The following is an 11,345-nucleotide window of genomic DNA, read 5'->3' as shown; positions in this document are numbered from 1 at the left end:
CAGTCGAAATCGGTAGTAGAGCGAGGGTCTACGAGTGACCGAGCGGTAAAATCACTGAACACTGGTAGTTCGAACCGGTTTCAAATCCCGGCAAACGGACCGGCTGCAGGGGAGTTCTTGTGGTTTTTTCCAATGTTAGTATACTATAGAGTTTACTGTTGTGAAACCCGACTCCTAGTCTGCTCAAAAGATTTTTGCTCTACTTTTTTGTGTTTTTGTTTCTCCTACTTCCGATAGAGCCCACCAGCCGCCGAGCGGTAAAGACGCTGAACACTGGTAGTTCGGTCCGAGGCTCGAATCCCGCCAACGGGCTGGCTTCATGGGCCTTTTCGTGGTTTTCTCCATGTGTAACGTGTATACGAGTCAGTCCTTCACGAAGGCATCCCTCCCTTTAGGCAGATAGCCCTCGTGTGCTTTGCCATAATTGAATAATCCAATCCAATCCAAACCTACTTCCGTAAATGACTTCAACGTTGGGAATAGCCTGGCCTTGTTTGTTGACTTGTTGGTTTTTCCCATATGTAACTTGAATATGAGCCGGTTCCCTTTAACAAGTCCTTCAAGAAGCAACACTGTCATTATACAGATAGCTCTCACGTGCTTTGCTGCACGTACTAAGGCTTTCGTCTTACAGAGGTTGAATAGCTAAAGCTCCAAAACACAGGTAATTCGTTCCGGAATTAATTTCCGTTGAGCGAATGGACTAGTTACAGGATTTTCGTAGATTGTAAATACGAACCAGTTTTTCTTAAAAAGTAGTCCACAATGAAAACATTCCCTTTAGGCAGGTAGTCCTCGTGCGTTTCGCCATATTTAATTAGACAATTAAACGAAGAATGCTTTTAGGCAAATATACCTCTCTCGCGCGTTGATTTATTTAATTCAATTAAACCTCTCCCCCCTTTTTTTTTAATTTTAGATTATTTACTGATGGGAGATTTTTGCGTATGAAATGAGAAATTTCATATTTTTACGGAATTTTTAGCAGCAAGTGAATCTTATATCCAGTGCTAAAGATAACTGGAATAAGTTTTAGTAATTGATTATAATATGTTTTATCTAAAATCAGGCTTTTGATTACTTTCATTTTATCTCGGACATTTCACCCGCAGAATGTAACGTAATTAATACTTCAACACACCCCTAACCGCTACAGCTGTATCGACAGACTGCTGTTGAAAACTTCACTACATGCGAATGGAAAACAGGTTTTATCACTGCTGAAATTATCAGCGAAACGCCGCCTTCACAATGCAGTCTCAAAGTATTCATCTGTGAAGTCGACTCCGTTCTTTCTAGTCTCGTTTCCTCGTGCTACTGGCGAAATACTACGATTCAATGGAACAACGACGGCGCTGCATAAAACTGAAAGCTATTTTTGCAATACTTGGTATTGTAGCCGGAGTATCTATTTTAATTTGCTTCATCTACTATAAGAACGCTAATGCTGCAGCTTGGGGCCTGTTAACTGGTATGAGCATATTTTCTTTCTTCCCGTTATCATCAATTTATTTTCTTTCATAACTGGAAATTATCGAATCATTGAATAAATTTGAATCTAATAAAAAACATTAGGCCTTTTTAAACATTCAAATCTTTTGAGACTGTAATTCATAACTTTATTTATGAATTAAATATGAGAATTTATTATTATCTCTGACAGGAAAACCTTCTGTTTTTGTCGATTGATGAAATATATGTTAAGTAAGATTAATATATTTGAAAAATTTTATGAGCTTAACACTTGTCGTTTAAGTAGATTTACAAATCATCAGCATACTTTCAATTTGGAATATTTTAATAATTTATTTTGACGGTTTATTCTTGTGCATAAACAGCATATCTTGCATCTCGCAGTTTATCATTTCAGAGAATCTATGCATGCGCAAATTGTATTACCTATAAATTGTAGATAAATTCTTTCGTTTATTGTTTTGCTGCAGTCTTCTGAATACTTTTCTTTTCAGAAATCTCTAAGAATTTCAATATTTCAGAAATAGTCAGTTTTAGTTATCATGCTGTTACTTAATATCTTCAGCCCAGTATGACATTCCGCTGCTTGTTTGTTGTTAATATTGCAAGAACTATCTGCCTAATCGGTATAATGCTTTCGTTGTTGATATTCTAAACCTAGCTAGTTTTTTTTTTCGCTTCTGAGGTCATCGAAGGTTTCATTAACCCAAGATATGAACCGTCGAAACTTTTGTTTCTTAACTAAGTTTCTTAACTATTACATTGATTATGACACCAAATGGGGCATTAAATTTTGGCCGCAATAATTAATGGAAATTAAACTATATTATGTAAGGAAACAGGCAGAATTTTCAACAGGAATGAGAATATATATATAAGTAAATAAAAATAAATTAAAAATTAAAAAATAACTAATTAGGAAAAAATCTGAAAGCCTTCAGATTTTATATTCCACCCAAAGGGGCGTTTTTAAACGTTTTGCTTGTTACCTTTATTTATTACATGTCATGTTCTTCGCACATAAATCAAAATTCATTTCAAAAGCAATATCACTGAATTATTTAAAAAGAGCATATCTTTAGAACTTCTGATACACAGTTTCGCGCGCTGGAGATTTTTTTTTTTTTTTTTTTTTTTTTTTGTACAATGATGCCACTGCTCGCTTTGAAATCGTTGAGTTTGTTAACAAAAAATTCGTTAAAAGTTTTAGAAAATATGAAATAGATAATAAAAAGAATTCCGGTAAAAGTATAGTTTAGGGTACCCCTTGGCGAAATTTGGCGGTACATGGATACCGATTTTGTGCAGTTCTTTGACTGGTTATTTTGGCCCCTACACAAAGCTAAAATAACAAGACAAACAATTGCACAAACTCTGTATCCATGTACACATCGACTTATTTTCACTTAAAAAAAAAAAAAAAAAAATTCCCCGAATTGCACAAAAATGGCATTGCGCACACCTTTAATTTTATCCATGTACACGTCGACCTATTTTCACTTAAAAAAATTCCAGAATAGCACAAACTTGCATTGCGCACTCCCTTTACTTTGTCCATGTACACATCGATATATTTTCACTTAAAAAGTCAAAGGAGCACCAAATTCTACAATATAGGCAAACAAAAAATACATAATCTCAATAAAATACATTTTAAACCAAACAATAAAATAACATGGTAAAATCCTAGTATACGGTGCAGCCTTGGCGCGATTTTGAAAATTATCGCCAACACCAAAAATGACCCAAAGAACGTCTATGTATATAATATACATTATATACTTTCACTATATACATAGTTTATAATATGTATAACTATATATTTATGATCGATACGATATTTTCAAATCAAAGCATGAGAATTGCTGTGTATATAAGCACTTATAGTTATAATTTTCCATTGCATGGGAAAATGAAATAATAAAAAAACGAATAGTATTTATAATTTAAAATTGAGCCAAAGAGTTTGTAAACAGATTTTATTTAAAAAAGATCAACAGGAAGTGATAGTTTACTTAGAGTTCACTGCTATTCTGTCAGTTCCATCCCTTAACATGAAATTAGGAGGTCATATGTCGACCACATAATAATTTTTCTTTTTGTCATAATATTACTTATTTTATGGAAATCTCGAATTAAACCGTTAGGTCGACTAATTTTTCGTCATTTGACGTTGTCAATTTATTGCACTTTTTAAAAATAACAATCTTTTAAATTCCTATTTTTCGTTGGAAGATGATAGAATCTAAAGCAGAATTTTATGTACTTCAATTAATTCGTATACTTTTAGCTAAATAAGAGCAAGCGTCATTTATAGATTTCATTTATTACTGAAGCTAACACCTAATGTTTACACCGATGTAGCAAGTTCTTTTTTCCTTCCTCTTCTAAAATTTCTAATATTCTCCATTTTTGTATAATTTTCTTTAGATTTTATTGCTATGTATAATTGGTAAATAAATAATCTATTTTGATCAAAAACTTTATTTACGGTTAGCTTTTGTACTTTTTGTTTCTTTACAATTTGCTGAGCCATCTAGTCGTTTTCAGATTTGCTGTGCATCGCTCTCTTATTGTTTCAGACTGAAAAGATCCTAATCGTAAGGTTACAGGCATTGCGAATGTTATTTTTTAGTATCGCAATGTTTTTTCCAAACCCTTTATGAACATTATAGACAGATGAGAAATGATTACAAGTGTATCATAGTTTAGAGAAAAATAAGAAATAATATATACTCTCTTTTAGTATCGTAGAGACGTTAGGGTTTTTTTTTTTTTTTTTTTTTTTTTCGAAGCAGGAGAGGTACTTACGTATTATCGCAACCAGGTTGGCGCGATTTGTAAGTTTGAGTAAAAAAGTATGAATAGAAAGAAAATGTACATTTATTAATTACAGATAATTTTTAATACAGTTTTTTATATTATTTTGTTTTAAAATATAAAATAGCAATTAAACCCTTCCGGTTTCGAATTTGAATAAGTTGCAGAATTATTTTTTCGGCGGAAATCTTTTGGCTATTGCTTTTAGCACTGATTGAAAACCGTCTTCGCCATTGTAATTATTCCAAACTATAACAGTTTTGTCAGCAATTCCCCTCTTTTCTGCACAAAATTTAATTGAGGTTAGCTCTTTACACCAACAATAAATGAAGCACACCGCTGTCACAAATGAAATTCGACTACCTTCAAACCAATTTCCGGTTCTCACACCCAAATGTTGATTGCACTCTTCGACGTTACATTTCCAGAAGTTTGGCTTTCCAAAATACAGTTTCATTTTATGAGAATTTTTACAAGTACGTTCGTTCGGTATAATTCCATATCCCTGAAACAATTCAACAGCATCTTTTTCACTCGCAGGCAGATCCCAAATACCCATAGTTAAAGTATTTCAGGGCATTCAATCTAACCACTAAGAAAAATAATTTCTTTACGTATAACTACGTATAACACGTAGGGTCGCCAAATTTGGCGATTTATGCGAATTTTGGCCTGGTTGCGTTAATACGTAAGTACCGCAGGGGATATTGAAAAATTAGCAACGCCTTCGCCGGGAATCGAACCACGGACCTCTGGAATACCGGCCCAGCGTGCAGACCATCACACCACGAAGGCGAGAGAAATACCTTATATACTCCCCCTTTTAAAGGGCGACTGGTGTTTTTGGGGACCTAATCGCCGAATCCTGAGTGAGGAGAATCATCATCCAACACTCTTTTAGTTCGGGCACCACTGTAGAGACATTAGATATTTTTTTTTTTTTTTTTTGGAAGCAGGGGAACTGAAAATCTAGCAAGGCCTTCACCGGGAATCGAACCATGGACTGTGGAATATCGGCAAACCGTGCAGACCACCACACCACGAAGGCACGATAAGAAGTGGGAGAAATATCTTATAGTATTTTGGAAAATTAATAATGCAGATTTCCTTTGCAGAATAAAAATACAAGCTCAAATGAAACAAAAAATATTGAAAATGATAAATTAATGTCGTTCATTTATTCTTAGGTATATTTGCATCCGTTGTTTACAGTTTACATCGGTCATATTTGAACAATACCATGCATCTGAAATATACAGCAGAGACTCTAAGGATAACGAAAATATGTGGGATACTTTGCAGCCTCTTAGCTATATTGTCTTCCATAACCTACTTCACTTTAGCCGCAGTGTTAAAGCAAGGTAAAATATTTTAATGATAAAGATTTTGTGTGTGTTCTGCTTTGCAAAGTTCATATTGTAAATATTTTTATTCACTTTTAAATATGAATTATTGTAATGAATTTAAGTTTTCACAAAACAAGCGTCCTTGCAGTAATGTTAAGGACGTTCGTTTCTTTAAGCAGATAAGCCTTTTATCTGAACACTTTTTTTCTTTTTTTAAAAATAAAGACACCTTCCTTGAACTCCCGTTATGTCATGGTAGTTTTCGTTAATATAATTAAAAATGCTACCTGTTTATATAAGCCGGAATGTAAAGGTTTTCAGAAATATTTAAGGAAAGTTAGAGGAGGGAACTTACTTAAAATAAGGGAGTTCTCAAATTATGCTGAAATAAAAAGGACGAATAACAAAGCTTAATTCAGTCAAATTTCAGAGAACGGACTTAATTAAAAATGCGAATTCAATACTTACACGGAAACAATTTTCCAAATCACAGTATTTATATGTAAAGGTTATCTTGCCTATAATACACAGTATTTATGTGTAATCACAGTATTTTTATTTGTGTATAAATCACAGTATTTATATGTAAAGGTTATCTTGCCCGACGATGCTTCGCTATTTTAACACTTGAGTAAACTGAAGATCCAGGTAACTCAACTTGAGTTAAGATTATGTTTAGTCCTTATGTATAAACTAAGATAGTGTATGCGTAGGTGCATGCACTATCTTAATGGTCCATGGTCTAATAATGCAACGGAGGAAAAGATAATTTCTCTATATCGCATTACAGATACTCGCTTAAAACAACATAAATTCATTTTACTTCCAAATAAATTGCTTTTAACATTTTCGAAGAATTTTGAATAATATGAGAGCAGAAGGTTATTCATTAAAACAGGGTCATAAAACAGAGTCTTATCAGGTGTCATAAAGACTTTGGAATAAAGATTTAGTTTTTCCTGTTGTTTCCACAGCCAGTAGCTTTTAATTGGCAAGTGTAACTTCAGACTGTATTTTTATTTTGTTGTATGCGTAATTGTGCTTTTCTTTTTATCGTTCTTTGACTTTGGTTAAAAGATGATTTTAATATGAAAATGCTGCCAGCTGCCACTTAAGTTTAAATATTTACCACTGAAAATTAAAAAATTAAAATAAAAAACTACATAAAAGGCTAAATGCAATCAGTTATAATGTTGCAAAGAGATATGGCATTCCTAACAAAAAAAAAAAAAAAAAAAAAAAAAGGAAACCTGATTTTGAGAATCAAATACACTTTCTTTTACATTCATTCGTGATCATTAGATTCCTCCACTAAGTTAGTTACACAAGAAATAGGCTACAGAATTTGCTAAGATGACTGGAATCGGACTTTGAGAATTCCATTTCACACATGCTAAAACTGAGGAGTTAATTTCTGTAACTAAAGATTCCTTGAGTCTGATCCACTTATTTCTAAATTAATAACTATTTTCAAACCGAAGTATTAGATATAAGTACTCCCCTCAGTCCAATTACTTGCTGGCATTTACGTTTTTGAGATGAAATTATTTGAGATGCTGTCTTTTCGGCTGTGGATTCGCTACGCTGATGACACATTCGCACTTTTTGACATAATAAAGAAGATTTAATCAAGGATTTATCTGCTGCGAATCCGATTGATCTAGCCATTCTGTTCATTTTTGAAAGATAGCCCTCGAGGCTTTGCCATAATCACACACACACACACACATTTTTGAAAACTAAATCTGATAATTCCTCTTAATTAGGAAATAATTAAGATAATCCATAAACATTTTTATGCTTTTCTGCTTCCCCATACTAAACTATTTTACTCTGCAAAACAAAAAAAATGTCTTCTTTAAGACCTGAAAAAAGACCTTTCTGAAATCTGTTGCACTTGACAAAGAATCTTTTTTCACGGTCATTGATAACAAACATACAAAATTTTGTTGATTTAATACGAGTCAATAAGCAGCCCTGTAATATAATCCAGCAATGTCGAATGACAAACAAAATTAAGGTTAAAATCTTGAGAAAAAAAGTACGTGAAACCATAAGAAAAGTGAAGTCCGTGTTAAATTTCAGAAGCGAATTTATTGTGTCATGCAAATCGCGTGTTTTGCGTTCCAATGAGCCACTAGGTAATTAATAGTTTAAAAAATCAGTAACTATTTCCCGTGTCTTTTAAGACAAGGGATCCCAAATTTGAGGAGAGGCAAATTATTCATTTCATAATTTTTTTTTTATTTTGTTTGCAAATGCCATTGTTAAAAGACATTCGCAAACAAAGTGCAAAAATTCTCAAAATAAGTGTCAAAGAAAGTCAGCATTTACATTGGTTTAAGAATAAGACATATTAAACAACTGAAACGCTTTTAAAGACTTCGAGGAAGCTAAATGCAATGATTTACTAGAAAGAAAAAAAATTACAAAAATGTACCAGCAACAAATACGTTGAAATACTAAGGGGAAAAATGGAAATACGTTTAAAATTAAAACATACGCCTACTACAACATATTTTGTTATCTATACTTGAAAAGGTCTCATGCATAATATCCTTCATTATATAAACGTAAGATATACTATGTCTGCATACTTGTAGAGGCTTCCTATAGCATTCCCTATTATAGAAGCATTAGAGACAGCAGATATGAATAATAATAATAATTTAATAATTCTAACAAAATATTATGGGTAAAATTTAAATTTTTGGAATAAATCTCTGTAAAATTGTTTTTGCTGTTTAAGCAATGAATATCAACATTTTTTCTTATTCTTTTTTTTCACAGAAGCAATTCTTATCTTTTAGGATATAAAATAGAAGATGATGGTTATGCTCCAGCAGGCGTTTTCGCTCTTCTCGCTTTAAAGTGGACTTTTATGATGTTCTGGGAAGGTAGACGATATGAAAATTTCCTAAAAAATTATCCTGAAAGCGATCATGACAGTGAAGTCAGAAGTATTCAAACAAGTAATGCACCCATGCAATATGGAGCGTGAATTTCGTACAGTAATATCAAATGTCTGCTGGAGTACTTTGATAAATGAAGAATCTGTTAGGACATACACAGTTAGAGTGATATAGTAACAAGAACCACAAAAACGTAGATGAAAGTGGTGTAAGTATAGTACATTTAAAAATTCCCTTCAAGAACAATTTTTTTTTTTTTTTTTAAAGGTAATTCTTAGGTGATAAGATTTTTCCAGCATTTAGAATAAAATTGAGAAGAAAATTTTAAAATATTTAGTGCATATATCATTTTCCCTATCAGTGACTGAAAATAAACAAAACACTCTGACATTTATTGCATGTTCAAAAATCAAACTTCACAGTTGCAAAGATCTTCAGCTATAGAACGAAAAACAAATTCATAAAATTTTATACGTGGATGTTATTTGAATGACCAAATCGATGATTGAAAGAGAGTTTCGTCATCTTTGTGACGGGAATAAAACCAAACCATAAATAAACTGAAAATGAGTTAATGATTATGTTACTTTGTGGGGAAAAAGATAAATGTGAAAAGTTGCATTCATTATGTAATGCTGTGTTATATGCAGCACTGGAAATTGAAAGACTTCATACTTTTACTGACAATGTGATACTATTATGATGAATATATATATCTTTAAATAGTTTTTGCAAGATTTAAATGCATGAGAAAACTACTTACTTCTGCTGAAGCATAAACTAATTTATGCATAATTACATATATATATATATATATATATAAGTTCAGTTTGACACGCCGATGCATACGAGGAGCTGTAAATAGTAAATCTCAGGGCACTTATTTTTATTTCATTTCACTGTGATTACATTTTGGAAATGGATGTAAATATAAAATATCTGAATATATTTTCTACAATACTTTAGATATTTCAATAAAAAAAGAAAAATTTTATTTACATGCATACAGTTTCGGTTTCTGTTAGTTATTTGCTCTTTTTCTGCGGTTAAGCGAATGAAAATACATCTCTTAACTAAATAATCTTCAATAATTTTATAAGCATTACATAAACTGACTCAGAAGGATATAGGAAACATCAGGTAGAAGTATACTGCTCTGAAATTTGCACAATTCTGATATTTTTTCAAAATATTTCGCTTATATTAAAACAGTGAAATTGTAAAGCAAACTATTTTGAAAATTTGATGTTTATTTTATGTGCTTAAGATTGTAGTGCAAAACACACTATACTTTTATTAGGAATTTTTTGCAGAAAAAACTACATTATAAAACTAAGCATGTTGAAGAATTTACTGTCATTACTTGATCATTTAGGAAACTGAAAATTTCACACATACTATTCTGCCATTGACAATCATGATTTTTTTTCTTATAACAGTGATTAATCCGTACGACTGCTTACGATAATAGCCTTATCATGGGTTAGTTTAAAAACCTAGGCTGAAACCGGATTCACGCAAGTTTTCTTTTCTTTTTTTCTTTTTTTTTTTCCTTTTTCGATTGTACTGCAAATTACTCACAGTTGACGTTAGATTCTCAATTCACTGAATATTCACTGTAAATCAAATTCTGAGGAATGGTAGCTGTATAGGCATTCACAAACTGCAGTTGTTTTCCATCTGTGTATCATGAATAAGAGTACGTTTCTACTAAGAAATTCTCCGGGAATTCATCTCTTTCTTTACGCAAACAGTCCTTGCGGGCATTGCCACAACGGATTAAACGAACTCAACAGTATAAATCGACAAGTGTGCATTTAAATCAGCTTTATGAGTTAAATTAAAAAAATATGTATTTAAAGTACCATTGAAATTTATTGTAAGTATTCATGTTTTTTGCATGTATTTTGTTGTATACTGTACAGAGACAATTAGGCATTTATTTAAGAGCAAGAGACGTGAAAAATATGCAGTGCCGTCCCTGGGACTCGAACTCCAGACCTTTTGATTGCTAGCCGTACGTTCTTTCTAATTACATCAAGAAGGCACGCGGTAAGGAGGGAGAAAATGCATTACCTGTATTTTGTGTTATTGTGATTTGTTTTTGCTTGTTTATTTATGCTTGTTATGATAATTTTATATTTATTTACTGTGCCCTTCGTGTAATCTTTAATTTGTGGCCCTTTATTGTATGTAGCCAATATTTTAATTCTTTTATTTTGTAGTACTTACATCTCGAAGTAAATAAGGGTTGGAACCATGAAAATAGCTTAGAACCACAGCTTTTGATTTCAACCAAGCCGTGGCGACAACATTTTACTCTCCCAAAATATGAGATGTCTGCAGATTTCTTGAAATTATGATACATTTTTAAGGTTCTATATAACACTCTTTTGACTTTTAGATAGAATTTCCTAGAAGTCCGGCAGTGCCATCTTTCCCTTGAGCTATGGTATAAATAGGAGGTTGTGAGAAGCTCGAGCTAGTTAAGATTCGGTCTGATGTGCTATCGACTTTACTACTGAGTGGTTTTAATCTTTGCTGTGTAAGCTCTGTATAATTTGCGATGTTCATCTTTGCTAAGTGCTCTTTGTTTTCCTTGAGTTATTTTTAGCTGTTTCTCATCTATAGAAAATGTTATCATTCTCAAGCTAAATGAATGTTCAGCTTTTACCACCACATACCGCCCGGCTATTTAAGGTGATCTTTATGAAATCCGCAACACGTAACAACGGGTATTATCAGAGGCAATATCTTTGAATAGTCAATACTAGAAAGATGGAAGCACAACTGA

The 11,345-nt window shown here is 32.4% G+C and overlaps 1 protein-coding gene across 1 annotated transcript; it reads left to right on the top strand.

Moving 5' to 3' along the window:
- Nucleotides 1-1,179: 1,179 nt before the first annotated feature.
- Nucleotides 1,180-9,555, top strand: LOC118185813 (uncharacterized). Its single transcript, XM_035355730.2, has 3 exons — nucleotides 1,180-1,471; nucleotides 5,481-5,654; nucleotides 8,450-9,555. The coding sequence occupies exons 1-3, from the start codon at nucleotides 1,339-1,341 to the stop codon at nucleotides 8,638-8,640; spliced, it is 498 nt and encodes a 165-aa protein (XP_035211621.1). The 5' UTR covers nucleotides 1,180-1,338; the 3' UTR covers nucleotides 8,641-9,555.
- The last annotated feature ends 1,790 nt before the right edge of the window (nucleotides 9,556-11,345 follow it).

The sequence above is a fragment of the Stegodyphus dumicola genome, chromosome X1 (genome assembly GCF_044657685.1).
Source record: "Stegodyphus dumicola isolate Sdum_Otavi_A_Nest chromosome X1, ASM4465768v1".
NCBI classification, from domain to species: Eukaryota; Metazoa; Arthropoda; class Arachnida; order Araneae; family Eresidae; genus Stegodyphus; species Stegodyphus dumicola.
This window is presented reverse-complemented; position numbering and strand designations above follow the sequence as displayed.